The sequence below is a fragment of the Phoca vitulina genome, unplaced genomic scaffold (assembly GCF_004348235.1).
Source record: "Phoca vitulina isolate PV1807 unplaced genomic scaffold, GSC_HSeal_1.0 scaffold14, whole genome shotgun sequence".
Taxonomy (NCBI): domain Eukaryota; kingdom Metazoa; phylum Chordata; class Mammalia; order Carnivora; family Phocidae; genus Phoca; species Phoca vitulina.
Genome location: NW_022589717.1, coordinates 24,306,092 through 24,326,543, shown reverse-complemented (window position 1 = coordinate 24,326,543; position 20,452 = coordinate 24,306,092). Strand labels below are relative to the sequence as shown.

General features: G+C 39.1%; 1 protein-coding gene across 3 annotated transcripts in view; it reads left to right on the top strand.

Moving 5' to 3' along the window:
- Nucleotides 1–20,452, top strand: part of NR3C2 (nuclear receptor subfamily 3 group C member 2) — a 327,865-nt gene that overhangs the window by 148,409 nt on the left and 159,004 nt on the right. For all 3 annotated transcript variants that reach the window (XM_032412962.1, XM_032412961.1, XM_032412960.1), the window contains exon 3: nt 12,682–12,821. In XM_032412962.1, the coding sequence (XP_032268853.1) occupies nt 12,682–12,821 (140 nt within the window). The remainder of the gene's footprint in view (nt 1–12,681; nt 12,822–20,452) is intronic.

Genomic DNA, 20,452 nt, shown 5'->3' with positions numbered 1-20,452 from the left:
TTCTATGAGGAACATGGGCAACTGTTGGAATAGAACAGCATTGATTCATCAATCCTGAAGGGCATGGGGATGATGTAGAAAAGGTGTCTCTGAATTTCTCTGCAGACTCAGTCATCTAAACCTTCTGACCAGTGCCTTATGGTTGTTCCCACCTAAAGCCTCTATTTTCTTTTTTTTAAAGATTTTATTTACTTATTTGAGAGAGGAAGTGCGAAAGAGAGAGAGAGCACAAGTGGGGGAGTGCAGAGGGAGAGAGAGAAGCAGACTCCCCGCTGAGCAGGGAGCCCAACATGGGGTTCCAAGCCCAACATGGGGTTCCATCCCACGATCCCAGAATCCCAGGATCCCGGGATCATGACTTGAGCCAAAGGCAGATGCTTAACTGACTGAGCCACCCAGGTGCCCCGCCTTTGCTATTTTCTTCTCAAAAAATTCTTAATGAAAAATACGTGAAGGGCAGCACATGGTGACACTGTAGAAGATTTTTGCATATATGTGTGTGTATGTGTCTCCTCTTCAGTGTGTGTGTGTGTGTGTCTGTGTGTGTGTCTGTGTGTGCGTGCGCGTGCGCACCTTATTTTCAGAGCTTACCAGTGAGGCTGGTCTATCCCCTGAGTAGCATTTTGCAGTGCTGACCAAATCATTCCTTTTGATGCCTGCCGACAGGATCCAGGTACAAGTCACGCTGCCTTTCAGCACAATAAGGACAAGGTTGCTTTTTGTGTGTGGTTATACTGTAGGCTTCCATAAAGAAAATCCCTGATGACTAGAAAAGCTCATTCGTGTTTTGGAAAGGGACATATTTTTTTACACGTTATAAGCTAATGTGGGAATAAGAAAGATTTTTTTTTTTCTGATAGAGTCCTTATACTTTTACTGAAAGAGTATCTCAGAGTATTAAGCTGACCTGAAAGCAATAATGTTATTTCAAAATTATAGAATGAACCCTAAGAAAGTAAGTTTATTACTTGGGAACTTTTTTCCAATTTTTTCTCTCAAATGATTCCTCATTGATTATTTAAAAACTGAAATGTTAAAGAATGAATTTATTTAATCCCATTAATTATAACCATTCTTTAGGGCTTTGATATCATATTAAGCTGCTAATTTTAATATTTTGAGGGGTGCCAACTCTGCTGAAAGTCAGATATTGAGTAGATTTGAAGTAAATATGGCAAGATGTCATGTCAGCAAAAGTACTGTCACGCTGTCATTAATTTATAGATTTTTGAGTGAGCTTCTATAAACCTATCACATGTACATTCATGAAATAATGAAGGATATGCCTTTATCCTATGTCAAAAAACTTAGGATAAGGCAGGTAGAATAGGAGGTTGTGAGTTCTTACAAAAGCCCCTGTAATCTCATGTCCGAGTCTTACATAGCAGTGATAGTGGAATTGACTTGGTGAATCAGAGGGTAATACCAGCGGTAAGGAAAATGATTATTTCTAGAAGGTAAGAAAAACCCCTCAGGGAAAAAGCAGTTTGGAGCTTTGACTCATTAATTAAATTTATAGAGAGAAGCCATGTTCTACTGCACAGAAAGGCCATGATGAAGCATGTTTTACATCAAGTTTTTGAAACTATGGTAAACAGAGCACACTTTGAGCAGTCATTTCTAAATGACTCAGGTTCCAGGTCCATAGCAGGTTCAGTACCCCTTAGTGGTCAGTGTCTCGTGCCATCTGCATCTAAGTCTGCATCTTAACATAATGGTAGTTAACATTCAGGCGAAAAAGTTAAATCATGTGTACTACATATAGTATGTTTCAAAAGCAAAGTTACTGTAATTAAAAACACTCAAGCAAGCGTTTTGTAGTAATCTCCTTAAAACACGCTTTATACGCTCAAGCAAGCATTTAGAGGTAATCTCCTTAAAACATACTTTATAAAGTACTGACCCACAGATGATGTGATAAGTTTATTTTTTCCTTCCAGAGGATTCTAGATAACTAACTTATGATGTATAATACACTCATATATGCCAGTGATCACAGAGGCAAAATAAAATGTGGAGGCATCTTTTTTAGCACATATATTTGGTCATTGTCTTGGCAACCAGTGATTGACACATACATGCTCAATAAATGTTTCTGAAGATAATTTGATGTTAGGTCTTTTTAGAGACTCCACATACACTCAAGTGTATTGTACTACCAGGTATGGTTTTATGAGAAGGGCAACGTCCCTGAATTTGGAAACTCCTTAATAGAAAGATGTGGACTGCTTTTCGCTTCAGTATGGCTTATATATGTGTTTTATATATGCATAAAAATGACTATCACTAAAGTCAGTGGTGTCAACCATGACAACATCCCAGTGGTCAACCTTAAGTCTTGTTCTCTTGGTGGCATTTGACACTGTTGACCTTCCATTGAAGTGCTCCTCCCTTTGATGCTACGTCTGCGTTATCTTGCCTTTATGCTTCCCCCCTCTTTCTGTTCCCCCCCCAGGTTTGTTTGTTGAATTTGTCTTTTCCTGCCTGACCAGAAATGTTCATTTTCTGTAATTTCCATTTGTGACCTTTTCTCCTCATTTCAACTTCTCCTTGGGTGAATTCATTCATTGTTCTGTGACTAAAATCTAGAGTCCTTGCTCTCTAAGAACAACCTATCTTGCGGTGACTGGGTAGGTCAGTTGGTTAAGCATCTGCCTTCAGCTCAGATCATGATCTCAGGGTCCTGGAATCAAGCCTCACGTTGGGCTCCCTGCTCGATGGGCTCCCTCTGCTGTTCCCCTGCTTGTGCTCGCTTGCTTTCTCTGTCAAATAAATAGGTTATTTTTAAAAAATATTTTATCTTTCAAGTTATGTTCCACCCTTGCTTTTGTTGAATGTGGTTTTTGTGCTTGTACTATCTAGTGGTTCTTACTTTTCTTCCAGTTCATCAGATCTTTTTGCTTTCAGTGTCTGTATTGTACACATTAAAAATCATAATCAAGTCACTTTTATTATGACCTTTAACATGGTAGATTTTTGTACCCACCTCCATTTTCCATGCCATGTTTTCAGTTGTCTACCAGATATTTCAACTCAATGTCCTACAGTCATCTCTAACTACTTAATCTAGTGTTAGAGACCCTCCATGATTTGGGCCATTTTTCACGCTTATCTTTAGAATGTGTTCCTTGACTTTGGATCCCAGTGCATTTTGCCATTGTCTGGACTTTTTTCTTGGTGCAGCTCATTTTTCAATTTGGATTTATTTTTAAGCCATGGATGACTCTTATCATGTAGTGACTTCAGTATTTACCAATCTCCAGGTCTTATCTGCCCTACTCAATTTTAAACTTATTGAGAGTAGAAGCCATGTGTTATTTTTGTATTCTCAGAAGGACTTTCACATAGCTTGTATTTAGTAAAAATCATTTGATTAAAATGATTCATTAATAATACAGTGGTCTATAATTACATTTGACTGTTTGTTTTGTTAGAAAATACATTTTAATCTAGATTTAAATATTTTTGCCTATTTTCCAAAAATAGGTTTTGCATATTTTGATCAAATGCTTATTTGTCTAGCTATAGTTTAAGGAGAAAAAGTTACTCAAATGCCCTCCTAACATAGATCCTTATTTATAAAATGAAATTCTACGCATAGTAGTGTGGGCTTCAGTTTGCTGTGATCCAAAATAATTCTACCTTTTTTTTTCTTTTAAATCTATATCAAGATATTTTTCTGCTATGCTGAAGCTATGCTTTCTTGACTATGATTTTAAGTCTTTTATGGGCAAATTTCCTCCATTTAAATGAAATTTAGAGTGTAGAAAATACATATCTCATTAAACAGAGCCACTCTAATATTATTAATGGTATAAATTATCATGAAAACAAACAAAAAAGTAAATTGGAAAAGACTGAAGAGCCATAGCTGCGCTTTAAATTTTCATTTTCCAAGCTAATTATATCCTTGAATTTTTGTGTTGGGTAACTTTATAACCTTCACACAACTGAGATTATAAGATATACCAATTTTTTAAATTCCTATCTGTGGCGCATCATGAATTGTGACTTAGGAGGATGAACCCTATTTAGAGATGAATTACCCCCCAAACATTAATGATTCATTTATCATCAAAGATAACACCATAAAGGAAAATATACCATGAGAATCACTCCCAAATATTCCCCCTAGATAATGAGGAAACTAGAATGAGATACCTCAGGTTAAATATTATGATTCAAAATATATGTTTATCAAAGCAAGAAGAAATAGCAAAAAAGGTTTTGTGTTGGGGGTTTTTTGGCATATTTTATGTGTGGGTAAATTTAGCATTTTAGTAAACCAGTTGTTAGGTTGATTTATGTTCTTGAAAGTTTTTTTTTTTTTTTTGAGTGTTCTCCAGAAACTTATGTTTCTTAGATTCAGTGTTTTTTATATAAAAATATATTTGAATCTCTGATTGTTTATTCTAATGATCTAATGTGGCTGTTCCCGACTTGCTTATCACAGACATGAAAGGAACTAGAATGCTTACAAGAAATACTTAAATCCACGTGCACACAAAACAGTGCGTGCAGTAAATATACAATATGGCTATTGTAGTACCACTATTTTATAGTGTATTTTTAAAAACCTTTTCTTTTGCTGCTTACCAGTGTTCTACCTGCTTATATAAATTAAAAGTAGTACAGAAAAATATAATAGAGAAAAGTGGAATTATCTGTAGTTTGACTACTATGGCAGTCACTGTTAAGGATTGTAGATCCTACAGTAACACTGATGGATTATCACCAGAATTTAAATAACACTGAAGATATGTCACTGTTCTTAGAGGTCTTACATATATTGAGTAAAATAAGGCACTCCCCGTTTTTCCTATGAGTAAACTATCATTTAATTAATTGTTATTACATTATTTACGAAAATAGACTGTAAGGTACCAATACTGCCGTACCACTGTCAGATCCAAAACAAACTCTCCCTACCCCGCCCACCTACCCTTCATCCCTATCTTATATATTAACAGCACTGCCATCCAGTTATTCTGCAAATCTGTCGGTATTATCTACTTTAAAGAAAAAAGAGTCCTTTCTCAACATCTTTCCTACTTAACGTGTAGAAGCCATTATCCTGCCCTGGCTGGTGCGTTACTGGGTCTCCTTTGCTGTCCTCCCTGATTCCCAAACCACCCACTCCTCTGGTCCATTCTCCACACAGCAGCCACAGTGAGGTGTTTAAGTGTCAGTCAGATCATGTTCCCTGCTTGCTTAAAACACGTCAATATTCACCTCACTGCTGATGGCTCAGAACAGTGTTCCGACTCCTTACCGTAGCCTTCAAGGCCCATGCGGTCCTTCTCTGTCCTCCTTTGGGGCCTTACATCCCATCTCCTGTCTCCCCTCCCTCCTTGTTGCCTGCACTTCGGCCACAGTGCCTTCCATGTCTCTGGAACATGTTACAGTCAGTCCTGTCTCAGGGACTTTGCACTTAGTTGTCCCTTTGTTTGGCATCTTCCCATAGCTGGCTACTTTGTCATTCAGTGTCCTCAAAGATGTCTTCTCAGGCTACCTTTCTAAAGAATCCTATGCTCCAACACCCCATCCAATCTCAGCCTATCATTTTCTTTCTAGCGCTTACCACTCTCTGCAATTGTTCACTTAACTTCTGTATTGTCTCTCTATTACAATAGAAACTCCACAGCAACAGAACCTTCTCTCTTATTCGTCACAGTGGTGCCTATGGAAGGCCTTCAGTGAATTGCTTAATTACTGAGTGATTTAAACACACCAGCATGTTCAGATACAAGGATGCTTATTGAAGTATTGTTTGTATGTTCCTCAAAATTCTCACCCTGCTCTAGATAGCTGGCTGAATACTAGAGTTGATTACACATGGAAAAGTTCTTTTTAGCAACTGGTGGTGATGCTGGAAGCATATATGTGATGAAGTGACAGTACAAAAGATAAGTTAAAAAAAAAAAGATAGGTTTGTTTAATTCACATTGAGTTTAAGAAACGAGACAGTATTTTCATATGAAGAAATTTCAGTTCACTGAATAGTGGGTTAATCACTACTGTGTTGTTCTGTAATTGTTATAAAGATGGAGAAAGATAGTTTTACATATGGTAATTCCTGGAACAACATGGTACTTTACAGTTTCTCAGTGAGCTGGTTTCTCCAGTCATGTTTTTTTTTGTTTTGTTTTGTTTTTCAGTCATGTTTTGATCACTAAAAATCCATTTTTTCTCACATAGCTTCTTACTGCTTCTTCCTAAACATCCCGCATTTCAGGGGATGTTTTTGATGATTGGCTAGTGTATCCCCTTCCAAATGTCACCAAAATCAGCATGCATCTTGAACCTTTGATTATTATCTTCAGCTTCTTCACTGGGTCAGTAGAATTACTATTTTTGGTACTAAAAATAACTGCATTTTACTTGTATTTCCCTAAAAGAGACACTGATAATGTTCATGTGTTCTTCTTTATAGTATTTTAACATTTGTATGAAATCCTATGAACAACTAACTCCCTTTGTCTGTTAATTATAAACTTCTTTTTGTGAACAATGTTTCTTTGATTACCAAGACCAAAAATTATCAGTTTGGGTAGTTTTTCCCAACCTTTCAATATTAAAATGGTTTTTAGGGGGTAGAGTACCATTTTAATGCATACATTTATAGAGGAATTTTAACCAAAATCAGCAGAGATGCAATCATGTAGATGTAAAATTTTAAGTGCCATGTGATTAGCTGTTCTAGAAAGAATACGTTTTTACATGGAGTTGCTTTTATGCTTGATCTAGATCAAATGGTGATTATTTGTAGTGTATAATACATTGTCTTTAATTTGAGCTTGAAATTTGATTTGTGTAAAACTTGATCAGGACAGGCTGTCCCATTTATCTTTTGTATCCACCTTTGTCTTAAAAGAATATCTTGAAAAGAATCTTAGAGATTTCCTATGTAACCTTGTTATGATGCAAATTATGGTCCAAAGAGGAGAGGTGGTTTTGCTAAGGTTTGACCAGGAGATGGCTGAGCCAGGACTGGAGCGTGAGCCTCTGTTCCTGCCTTTGCCCCTGCATATTTGGCCCTGCAGTCTGGACCTCACAGCCTATGCAGCTGCCTAGTAAATAGACTATACTATAAAGTTGAATTCTGACATACAGAATCAACTTAAAAAGCTTTGTATTTTGATAACACTCGGTGTCTAAGAAATGAGTTCAAGGTCTGCCCCTCTGTCCTTCTCTTCCTGCTTTCTTTTTTCTCCTTTTCCTTCTCTGTCCACCCCCTTCTAAAATATACTGATGTATTGCTTAAAACTACATCTAATACTTCCCAACATGTGCCACATTTCAGGTTCACAGATAACGGCCTGATAGAGTGTCCATAGAGACCAGCATTTTCCTGACCCATCTACTCTTTGTGGCCTGTCTTCTATGTTAATAATGCATATGTTTGTGAGACAGCTGACTGAGCTTTTGAGAGTAGTCTGTGTCCCTGGATGTTCCCCCCTCCCCTTTTCCTCTGTGCAAAGCTAAATGAACCGCATGGGAATTGAACCTATAACCTTGGCCTCATTAATTTACCTTCTGTACGATCACCTTTTGGAAATTTATGTTCTACTGTAATGAGATTAGGAGTGCAATTCCATTCATTCAATAAATAGTAGCACCCCTGCACTAATGGCAGCAGAGAGCCCAGATGCACAGGGCAAGGTTTTCGCCCTCAAGGGTTAGGATAAGTACGCAGGTCACTAATGTAAGGCCGGAAGTGAGGACTGCTGAAAGGTGGGGGTAGCCAAGTGCTGCAGTGACTCAGGAGGAAGGCGAGGGGTGCTTGCGGCTGGAAGAACACCGAGGCCCTGGAAGGATGGATGCATTGCCAGGAGTGGTAGCAGGGGAGAGGAAGCGGGGTGTGCACACCAGCAGGGGTGCCCACGTGTGGCCGGCATGTGGCTGGGCACATGAGGGGGCCTACTGGGGAGGTTGGGAGGGGAAAGAGGACTTAGCTGTTCTACCAGGGTCGTCATTTGTGGTGGGGGAGGGGGGCAATGGAAGTCCTACAGTCAGAACTCTTAAACAGGAAAAATCATTTCTCTGCTACTGGAGGAGGAGTTGGAGGGAGGAGAGGCTGGTGTCAGGGAGGAACCCTTCAAAAGTGAGTGACAGGGGCCTGCTACCATGTTCCCAGCAGGCGTTGAGGCTGAGGCCAGAGAGCAGACCCGGTAACTGTTAGATTTGACAGTTAGGGAGGTTTCATCCTGGGAGGCTCGCCGATGGCAGGACCCTTCCAGAAGCTCATAGAATACAGAAGCAGAGATGTTATGTAAGGAAGTGAAAACAGGCAGTTGGACATGGGGGAGCACGATGGGAGACAGATATGAAGATTTGGGAAGTCATTCACCAAGAGAGCTGTGGGAGCTGGGAGAGTGAATGAGATCAAGAAAGGATAAAGTATAGAAATAAGAAAAAAAGATGGCCAAGGGTCGAGCTCCGAAGAAAAGCTACACTGATGATCTAGAAAATGAGGACTCTGAAAAACAGAGGAGGCGTGTTAAGGAGAAGGGGCTCACTACAGTGTGACAGAAACCCAGGAGGCCGAGGGCTGTGAGAGGTGTGCAGAGGCAAATTTGCTCTTGTGTCATTGATTGAGCACGAGGGAAAAATAGTTCATGTTTGCTTTAGTTTTATAATTAAAGAAAATTGTTTTAATTTGGATTTCACAATCTGTCCTTTTAATGCTAGACTTTCTTTTTTTAATTTTATTTTATTATGTTATGTTAATCACCATACATTACATCATTAGTTTTTGATGTAGTGTTCCATGATTCATTGTTTGCGTATAACACCCAATGCTCCATGCAGAATGTGCCCTCTTTAATACCCATCACCAGGCTAACCCATCCTCCCACCCCCCTCCCCTCCAGAACCCTCAGTTTGTTTCTCAGAATCCATCGTCTCTCATGGTTCATCTCCCCCTCCGATTCCCCCCCTTCATTTCCTTTTCAACTTCTCTGAATTTGTTTCCACTGCATACTTTTCACTCTCAAGACAGTTAAAAACAGATCTCATTCCTTTATATAAGGAGTGCAGTAGGACTTTAGAACTGATGATGTGGTGGGTTTTATGATACCTGTTGTGACCATGCCCGTTATTTGAAATCACTCATTTATTCACGTGCTGACTGGGGACCTGCTCTGCACCAGCTACTATTCCAGACACTGGGGACACAATGGTAAATAGCAGAAGAAAATCCCAGCTCCTACTGAGTTTACTTTCTTGTGTGGATACAGAAAACAATAAACAGTACAGAAGTAAAGTAATCAGTATATTAGATGGTGATATGTTCTAGGAAGAAAAATAAAGCAGAAAGGGGATAGAGGGTCCTGAGGAAGGGGGCATGGTCAGAGTAGGCCTGACTGAGAAGGTGACATTTGGATGAAGCCCTGAAGGAGGTACAGGAGGGGACTCTGTGGATATCTAGGTGAAGAGGGGACAGCAAGCGCAAAGGCCCTGAGGTGGGAGCACACACGGTGGGCTTGGGGGCTAGTGAGGAGGCCAGTGTTGCTGAAGTGGTGTAGGCAAGCAGGAGAGGTTAGGGAAGTCTGGGAGGGCAGATTCTGGCTCTGTGGTCACATGGGTAACTGTGACTTTTCCTTTGAGTGCAAGGGAAAGCCCCTGGATGGTTTTGAGTAAAGGAGTGAATAAGGATCATTCTGGATACAGGGGAAGGAAGGGGGCAAGGAGAAACAGGAAGATCAGCTAGAAGGCTTCTGCAAATCCCAGGGAAGAGGAGTTGATGGCTTGGACTACTGGTTCCAGAAGAGGCGTGGGAAGTGAGCAGAACCTGGATGTATTCTGAAGGCAAAGTGAGTAGAATGTAACAGATTGGAGAAAAAGTAGGGTCAGAGATGAGTCCAAGTTGCTGTACTAGTTTGCCAGGGCTGCAGTAACAGAGGACCACAGACTGGGTGGCTTAGACAGCAGAAATGTATCGTCTCAGGGGACTGAGGGCCCAAAGTCCGAGATTAACATGTTGGCAGGGCTGCTCCGTTCTGAAGGCTGTGGACAATCTGTTCCATACCTGTCTCCTAGCTTCTGGTAGTTTTCTGGCAGTCTTTGGTGTTATTTGGCTTGTAAAAGCATCACTGCCTTTATTTTCATGTGGCATTCTGCCTGTGTGTGTGTGTGTGTGTGTGTGTGTGTGTGTGTGTGTGTGTGTGTTTGTCTGTGTCTGTGTCCTAATTTATGCTTTTTAATAAGAACACCAGTCATATTGGATAAGGGTCCCACCCTACTCCAGAATGCTCTCATGTTAACTAATTGTATCAGCTATGACCCTATTCCCAAGAAAAGGTCACACTCTGAGGTCCTAGGGGCTAGGACTTCAACACAGGAATTTTGGATAGGACACAGTTCAGCCCAAACAGTTGCCATTAACTGAAATGACTGTCTGTGGGAGGAGCAGGGAGAAGATCAGCAAACTTACAGACGTGTTAAGTTTGAGGTGCACCTCAGACACTCAGATGGACTCATCAGGCAGTCGGATAAATGGGTCAGAAATTCCAGGGAGGTGTCTGGCCTGGAGATAAACATTTGGAAGTCCTGGGCATAGAGATCACAGAGAAAGTGAATTTGGGTAGAAGAGAGTTACAAAAACTGAAGTCAAGAGATTATTAAGTTTGAGGACCAATACCAAGGCTCTCAAAAATGTGAAATACAAGCCCCAAGGATGCTAGTAGTTGTGAAAAAGCAGTTCCATGTTAATGACAATTTTAAGTTACATTCTAATTGTTCACGAGGTCGAGGGATTTCCCTATAAAGTATAAGAGAGTCGGACAGAGCGTGGATTGAGTTTCACTGGCTAATATGCTGAAGAAGTTACTGGTGCTGAAATGGAATGTTTTGAATGCCATAAAGAAGTCAAAGGACACTAATAAAAATAACAAAGCGCTTTTCTCAGAAGGAGGAACAGCTTTGGAGAATATTGTTTCCGTCCTTGATTTAAGAAGTCGTCTTCTAGAAAGTCAGTCATGCTGCAGTGTTCCAGCAGCTGAATATTTTCTTCCTTCTCCTGCTTTTGGTGAGAGCATAGGTAAAATAGTTCAGACCTTTTTTTTTTTTTTAATTACCAGGTCAGAATTATTATTACGTTTTAGCTAATTGGGAAAACAGAAAAAGCATCACTGTAATGTAACCATTCTAGCCTTTTAGTATGTTTGAGTCTTTCCCCCCACATGCCTGCTGTGCATGGAGACAGATCTCGTGGCAGCAAGGTGAGGGTGGTGACATACAAGAAGTCTCTTCAGTTTTCTGAACATGTCCAGCTGGCATTTCTCCTAGCCATTGCCCTTTCTGCTTCCCCTGTCCCTTTTCTTGGTCTGGCTCTCATGCAGTTGTGCTTCCAAATTCAGTTCAGTGGTCACCTTTTGGGAAGGGTTTCCCAAGGCATTTCCCCACCCTCCCGGTCTGTGCCACCATACTACCCTGCACCATAGCACTCCCATAATAGTTCATGTCCCCACTAACTGAAGGACAGAGACTGGGTTGGGGTATTTATTTCCTCAGGACCTTGCACAGGACCTGCAGGTAGGTATTCAGTAAATGCATGAGGACTAGGAATGAGTAACATTGCCTTCTTTGCCGGCTCAGAACACATCTGTCGCTGAACTGGGATTCCTTAAAACAGTTTTGTTTAAACTGTGCCATTAACTAGCAGTGTAATATATATCACAATATATATGAGAAGATCCCCCTTTAAAAGTATTCATACAGATTTTTTGCTTAAAGGGTTACATTTGTCCCTAAAAACTGATGCCCAGAACCCTTCAGTTTCTTAGCAGAAAGATACCTGAGATATTTACTATATATGGCTTTTTTTTTTTTAAGTATTGACTGTGTCCCTTCAAATTGTAAGCAAAATGTAGTGATTTGAATATACCTAAATAGGGTAACATGAAAAAATGCAGAAGCTTGAAGGGATAAAATTGCTGGCAGTAGAGGCAAGAATTTTTAAATTTTAATTAGTGGATTGTTTTGGAAATTGGAGAATTTTTTTATCTGGCATAACTGAGATGCATAATCTGAGTCTGGGTGAAGAGAGTAAAGTACGGTAATAGTTCTTTGATACCAAAAATACTTCCCTGATGACTCGGCTCAGCATTCTTCTCTTCCCTGCCACCTAGAATGCAACTAATATTTTCTGGTCAACTTTCTCAAAAATAGGGGGAGGGGCCCCTGGGCACTTGGTGGCTCAGTCCGTTAGGCGTCTGCCTTCAGTTCCAGTCATGATCCCAGGGTCCTGGGATTGAGCCCCACATTGGGCTCCCTGCTCAGCAGGGAGCCTGCTTCTGCCTCTGCCCCTCCCCCTGCTTGTGCGCGCTCTCTCTCTTTCTCTCTCTCTGTGTCTGTCAAATAAATAAATAAAATCTTTAAAAAATTATAATAATAATTGTCAGTTCTCCCAAACCTTAAAAAAAACAAGTAGGGGGAAAAGTATATATGTGATTATTATTTCTTGGTACCGAGAAAAGGCTTTGCTTTGCTATACAGAATTCTGGATAACATTCCTCCACTGATAGGGTTTTACCTTCATTTTCTAAGTCGCTTGTGTGACCAGTAGATACTGAATTCATTTATGGAACCATGAATATTGACAGATTTTGAGCTAAGCTATACAGCATATCACATGTGCTCCTGCAATGTATTTATTTAAATCTTTATTTCTCTCCTCAGCTCTTCTTTACGAAGTGTTTCTACTGGATCTTCAAGACCTTCCAAAATATGTTTGGTGTGTGGGGATGAGGCTTCAGGATGTCATTATGGGGTAGTAACCTGTGGCAGCTGCAAAGTGTTCTTCAAAAGAGCAGTGGAAGGTAAATGTTCATGTGGGTGTTCCTTTTACACATTTCCTTTCCTAGTGTGTAGCTTACTTGCATAGTTAACTCTAAATCATTATTGGGAAATAATTCAAAAACATTTTTGAGGCAGTCTGTCCGTGATAAATAGTAGTAATGTCTTACCTAAAAACCACCTGGAGATTTTCCACTGAGCAGTATTTAATGGGCAGAATTTGACATGGGGAACTGCGATCAATCAAAAAGAAGTTTTTGTTTTTGCTTGTTTGTCTTTGTTTTTCAGTGAGCCTTAGAAAAATAATTCTCCATAAATTTAATTTGCATGATGTGCGAGAGCATTTTTACTAGGCATACATAGAATGCATCATGTCTTCTCTGGGTTTCTGTATCAAATATATGTCTTTGTGGCAAATTAAAACATTAATATCAGAATCCTGTCTGTAATTTAAGTTGTATTCCATACAGAATAATTTCATTTAGCAGCTGCTCCAGATTCCAGGTCCCTGCTAAAGTCCTATCTTTGTTCTAACTGAAGGTTTTCCAAACCAGGAAGTTAAATGAAACCTCTGACTATAATTCTGTAGGTGTATTTAGGCTAGCTTTTGCTTCTGTCCAAGTAATTGTACTTCCTCAGGAGAAGTAGTCTTTTAGTTTGTTTTTGCCTCCCTCCATCCTCACTTACAAGCAGTTAATTAACATCAGACTTAGTCCAGATGGTTTTATTAATGCTGACTACATGACTGGGTAAAGTGTAGAATTTTTGCTATTAGGAGCAGCGTTTACTGGCATAATTGACACTGATTTCACCAAGGAGTTCCACATTAAGACTCCTGTAGATTTATTTCTCAGGACAGTTTTCAGGGGGACGAATCAGTGCTTCAGAGACCTAAGGGGAAAGGACTTGAATGTTTCATCTTTGTTTTGCTGGTGACCATGAGGATATGTCTTCAGTTTCAGATGCAGAAGCTGACCAAGTAGTTATTTCTGTGCTTCTGGGATTGATTTTGCGTTATTTAATTAATATTACATGATTTTACATTATTTACACTGTTAATTATTTAATAGTCCCCAAACCCAGCATTGAATTGGTAATGGGAGTTCTGTATTTCTTTCGCAGAATATGGGCTCTTGGTTACAGGTGACAGAAAATTGAATACAAACTGACATACACACCAGTGGAAATTCATTGGCTCACATAACTCTAAAGCCCTAGTGTAGGCTTGGCTTCAGACAAGCCGAGGTCTTAAGCCAGGTGGTTAGAACTCAATCCCATTCCCTCTCCCCCTTCACTTTGCTCTGGCTCTATTCTCATCCAGGTTCTCTCCTGGTGATGAGACAGCCACCAGGACCTCATGAAAAAGAGATTCTCTGTTCCCAGCTGTTCTTATAGAAGGCCCCAGTTCAATCTCCTAAGACTGTACTTGGCTCCCACATTCTTCTCTGAACCAAACACAGTGACCTGGGAATGCAGTGATCTGACAGGCTCCTTCTGGCTGGAGTCGGCCAACCTAAGCTACCTAGACCAACAGTGGGAAAGAGTATTTCCCATAGGAAAAAATGGATCCTGTTAGCAGGAGACTGATTCCTGGAAAATAAATTTGTATGATACTGAAATCAATTTATTTTTTTCAGACTTTCCTCCCCTGCCACCCCCTTTTCTCTTTTCTTAACTCTATGATTGGCTCAGTAGAAGATAAATAAGTAAAATTGCCTCTGGTACTTTCCTAATGCCACTTTGTACCTTCCAATATAAGGACACCATACCCCCCCCCCACCCCTGACTCACTAATCAGTGAACAAAGTAAGGCAATATGTAAAACTAAAGCAGTGTGGAGAAGGGTGTTTGGAGGGGGACCCTCTGTGTTGCCCTGCATCTGGGTCAGCTTTCATATCAGGACCCAGGTTTCAGCTGTTTACAGAACCTGCACTTCTCTACTTCTGAAGCAAAAGGTTTTCCCAAAGTTTTTGCTTAGTTTTTGTTTTAAATAGTTTCTGTGGAAGTAACTGAGGAAAGAAGTGTTTTTGTAACTAAGGTATAAATAAATAAGGAAAAGCCTTGATATCTATATATCTTTTTCTTTCATTGGAAAGCTAATCAATAATGGATAATGAAACTTGATGAGCACTTTTTAAGACTTCTATTAATATAGCTTAGTCCCTATTTTGGGGGGGAATTACAATTTTAGAGCTCACCTGCATGAAACAAGGCTATAAATTTTGAATATAAACTTCATGAGACTGAGGACTTGTTTTTATTTTGTATTTGTGTTTCTTTACTGTTTTATTGTATGTAAGAGAGAGAATATATGAGAAATTAGATTATCTTTGTATCAGAACTTTTTGATTAATAAATTATTTTTATAATACTATATATAGTTTGAGGCACTAGTTATAAAATTATGGTATATAGATTTCTTTTTTATTCCCCTTTTATAGATGAAGACGGTTGGGATCAGACCCAGTCTACTAATCAAAATCATAAGGCCAAAAACTCAGACCTGTATTAAAGTCTTAGGACTCCACACTAGACCCAACCTAACATCTTACAACTCTAAATCTCAAAATCTATTTCTTTCATTTTCTATAATTCTCAAGTTCACGGAAATTCTACCCTATGTGTCATTTGTTTATGCCTACCTGGTGATAACGAAGGGAGTGATGTAAGCATTGAGAAGACATAATTTGGCCCCCTTAGTATGGTGCATATGTATGGGTGACTGTGGATGTATATTCATACACATATGCAAATATGTATGTGTTTTTAAATTTGAATATTTACTAAGTTTGTTTTCTGGCTTTCCCTGCTAACCTTAAGCTCCTCTTTAGATTACAAAAGCAGAGAATTCCAAGCAGCTGTGGATAGAGAGGGAGCTGGGATAAGGGCAGTCAGTTAAGCTGAAAAGAGCTAACCACACCAAAGACAGAACTGGAAGTGACCACTAGAGTGGAGACAGGAGGAAAAATGTAGCAATCTGTGCTCTGAGTTTACCGGTTTAAGGCTTTATGCCCCAGAGCACTCCACTCTAAAGATTGGTAGAATAGTGTAGTTGTAACTGTGTAGGAAGACTGAAAATCATTTTTTAAAAGTATAAATTATGTTCTTTGTGTTCTGTTTAATGGGATATAGATATATGTGTTTATTTTTTTTCCATCTTAAACATCTAATATAAAAATCCTTAGAAGTTTCATCCAGAACACCTTATTTTCCAATAATGTCAGTTAAGAGCCATATTATTATGCCTTACAAATGGAAGTTTATAATTTTGTTTTTAAATTTGAATTGCTTATTTGCCTTAAAGGTTTGTCAGGACCTTTCTATCTTAAAAAGAAGAAGAAGCAGCATTTATATATTTATAGTTTTTTAGGTAGGGTTCTCCCTTGGGTAGAAACTGGACTGGACTGGTTTTAGAGCCAGAAGATTTAGTTTTAATTTCTGGCTCTGCCGCTCACTAGGTGTGATATTAAGGGAAGTTCTTTAATTTGCTTGGGCCTCAGTTTCTTTATATCTAAATAGGGAAAGTAATACTGCCCTACCTACTAAGAAAAATTAAGGGAAAACAAAATGTTTTTGCCGATTTTATAAAGTACATCAAAATATTAGAACTTTATTTTAATATTAGATTCTCTAGGATCAAATGCTACAGTTCTCTGCTTAATGTCCTTTCAGAGAGATATGTAAATGGTACAATAACATGGCACTGTTAGGTTTTTGTTTTTTCTTCATTAGGTCTTCATTTTTCCTGTAATACGTTATTTTTCTTCATCGAGCTGCCCTTGGAGGTTGTAAGATCCTTCTAGACTAGCAGTTCTCAAAAGTTCTCAAAGGGCATATGGGGGAAGTGGGGATAACGGAGGGTCTGCCAAAATTTTCTGGAGAGGCCATCCCACATGTTCCAATGTGGCCTGGACTGTTGAGATTTACCCCCGTAATGACCGTCTGTCAATGATGGGGGTGGTCTCACATTTGGAAGTTGCATAGTAAAGGAAATATTAAGAGCTATCAACTGGACTTTGAGCTCCTCTGTTAGATGTCTTTAGGGCAGGACAGGGTGTTATTTCCAGAATCTAGCAAGACTCTATAGATATTTAGTAGTCACCAAATAAATGTTTGAAGGTACACGTGAATGTAGACATGTAGCATGAGAGCAACTGAGGTTAAATGACTTCAAATCAGTAAATTAGCAATGAAACTGGCCCAAGAGTTTATGCAGGCCTTTGGCCTTCGGCCTTCTAATCCGCAACTTCGAATTCTAGTCTGAGTTTTTACGATCTCAGTCTCTTTCCAACTGTAAATTGCCGTTAGTTTCATCTCATGTGTATTTTATTTTGTGATCCCTCAGTGAACAGAGCCGACTACATTCAGTACACTATTTTATAATCTAATTTCCTTTTTGGATACTCCATATACAAGCAATGTCTGGTAGACACAGCTACCACAAATCACTGAAGAGTTATAAGGCTGGAAAAAAAAAAAAGAGAGGTCATTATTATGTAAAGCCAACTGGATTTATATTTTTGTAAGCAGACCTGTTAGGCTAAAGATTCCATATCTTGGTAGGGTCAGCCAAATCATATGATGTCAGTTTCCATACTCAGACATTTCCTTGTAAGTAAGAGACTTACAAATTTATTTCCTGAATTGAAATCGCTTTAGGAGAGATAATTGTAGATTAATCAAAGGATTCCTCAAATATGCAGAATTTTAAGGTAACCAAGCCTGTGAACATGTACCTCAGTCCTTTCAAATGTAGTTCACAGCATATAGATTAAAAAAATCTTTAAATTTATAGATTATTCTTTGGGGGAAACTGTTCTTAAATGTGATGGTTGGCTAATAGCTAATTTCTTTTGCTTTTCTGAAATTAATGATTAAACTGAACAGGTCCAGAGGAAAATGTGTCTCACTGTGTCATACCCACGTTTGCCCTGTCAATGCTGTATGAGCAAGTGGGAGGGGTAGGGGAGTGGGGGATGGGCACAATACAGTTGTGCCCCCAAATAGCTTGAATTTAGCAGACACAAACTAATTAGGGTGGTATTATATAATAATTGAAATATAGCCATTCCCTTGTAACTGGCAATATAAAGTTAAGGAAATGATAATGCAAGGAAATAACTTAATGTATATTTATTAGATGTCTTCAGTTCATTATATGATATAGCCCTCAGTGTCCCCATGAGCCATGAACAGGAGGCTAAAGAACAACAAAGTCCAGTGTCACTCTTATAGAACTGCTGAGTCAGAATAGGAAACCAAGCACTGTTCTGGCTTACAGTTTTCTCATAAAATTCTTTAAAGATTATTTCTTTCCTTTACCACATATTAGGAGCCAAGTAACCTGGTTCTTTCTAATTACTTATTTTAAGAGCTTAAATACCTACGCAGTAGATCATATCTATGGTTTTTATGAACACTCCTTTCCTCCTTATATAAACATAAGGCTTTAGTGTTAATTGCAAATGTTTGCCTAGATTTTTTATATCCCTTCAGTTAGTTGCTATGGGAACATGCAAAGCCATGACATTTAGGCCAACTTGGAAGGTCAGGGAAGGCTTCTTAAAGAATTGACCCCAAACTGAATCTTGGAAGATTAGAATTGGCAATGGTGAGGAGGGATGAAGATAGGCTGTCTGCAGAGGGCACCAGAAGCAATTTCACATTAACCATTTCAAAAATTTGAGGAGTGAGGTAATAGAAGGTAAAGCTAAATGTGCCAGTTGGGTCCAGGTCCTGGACCGTAAGGAGGGGCCTGAGCTTATCCTTGGGCAAAACGAATGGCAAACTCAGTTTTGCATTTAATATCTGGCTTCAGGGAGGTATGCTTATTTAAATAGGGACAGTTCCAGTAGCTGTTTTAAATCATTTTGGTAAGAGATGTCCAGGGAAAGAACTAGACCATCAATGTTAGACATTGAGAGAGGGGTAGTTAAGGAGACTATCTGGGAAGGAACATTGGCAGTTCTATATTGGAGGAAAAGAAGCAGAGATCTAGGATGATTCCCCAGGCTCATTTGCTGATATTAGGAACATTGGAGAGGGAGTAGCTTTGGGGGCATGGGAGGAAAGGTTCATTCACTCAGCAAACATTTATTTAATATCTACTAAATGCCAGACACCATTCTAGGCATACCCAGGGAGATCTTGAATGAAGATCAAGTGAACAAAATCCCCTACCCTGGTGGAGTGTACATTCTAGTGAGGGCTGGTGGAGAGATTAGACATAATAAAGGAGCCATTTATGTAGCATATGGAAAAAAGGGAGGGGCATTGCCAGGATAAAGGAGACTGGAATGAGGTTCAATTTAGGACAATGAGTTTGAAATGTCTATAGGACAGTCAGGTGTGCCTAACAGAAAGTTGGATGTGAGACTGAAGCTTGGGGAGTGAGGCACGATTTAAAGCAAAGATTTGGAATCATCATCCATGAAAATAGATGCATTTGCCTAAGAAATGGGTACTTAGACAAAGAATGTGCCATGGTTAGAATCTTAGAGAACAGAAATCTGGAACATCGAGTGTGTGTGTGTGTTATGCATGTGCAAATAATTTTTCTCTCTTCAAGTTGCACACAAAGTCCTAGTTAACTTGGTCTCTGGTTATTCCAAGTTTAGCTAGACTTAAGACATTATTGCATATGTGGACTTTTCAATCCCAGTCTTTGTTTTTATTCATCATTAAGCCTTAATTATTACTGAATCTTATTAGTCCAGGGCCCACAACTAAACATGATATAAAGGAGATTTGATTTGCTGACCAATGCAAAAATAATGCCAAACATGTAGCAGGTGCCCAAGCAACATTTGTTGATTGATTGTTCGTTAACTATTTATAAATGGGATTCACCCTTGTTTCTGTCAAATATGTTGAAATGATTTATTAGAAAGTGATTTGAAGTAGGGACAGGTGGGCCAAGAGTAAGTTAGCAAGGAGAACTTCACTTAGCAAATTTGTAAAGTATAAATTAGAAGCCCAGTAATTTTCAAATGCTTATGTGTTTCTTTGCTACCCATCTCAAGAAAAAACATCCAAAGAAACTGACGACTTTACATAAGTTAAAATGAAATTTAAAATTAGTGAAACGAAAAACAGGACAAAGGGAAGATGAGAGCAGGAAAGAGAAAAATAGAGCCAGGAATGGGGATGATACTGAGAATATATGCCCTGAGACTTTTGTAGAGACTGGCCACTCACTCCTTTGGCTGTCGTCTTTCCAATAGCCAACCCAAAGACAACAGCGCGTCACCTGACCCATGATCCTTCCTAAAAACTAGTGTAGAGGATTGCCTGTTGATAAGAAAATTTTTGTGAGCATTGGTTTTAACGTGTCTGTTCCTTCCATGAGAATTGTAATCTGCAATTTAAAAAGTAACTCTTTTTGCAGTTAATGGAAGAGTTGGGTTTATCTTAAGGAGCAGTGCTTTAAAAAATGCTTTGTTCTGTCAACCACCTGCTCCTATAATAATAGGTACCATTTAATGAGCAGTTACTAGATGCCAGACACTGTGCCCAGTCCTCCATGTTTCATCTCACTCTTTCCTCATGACAGCCTTCTGACATCTGAAAGTTTTGAAAGGTAATATCTTTAACTCTGTATGCGGTTGTTGCTGTAAGGAAAACATTGACTTTTTTAACAAGCCTTTATGCTATG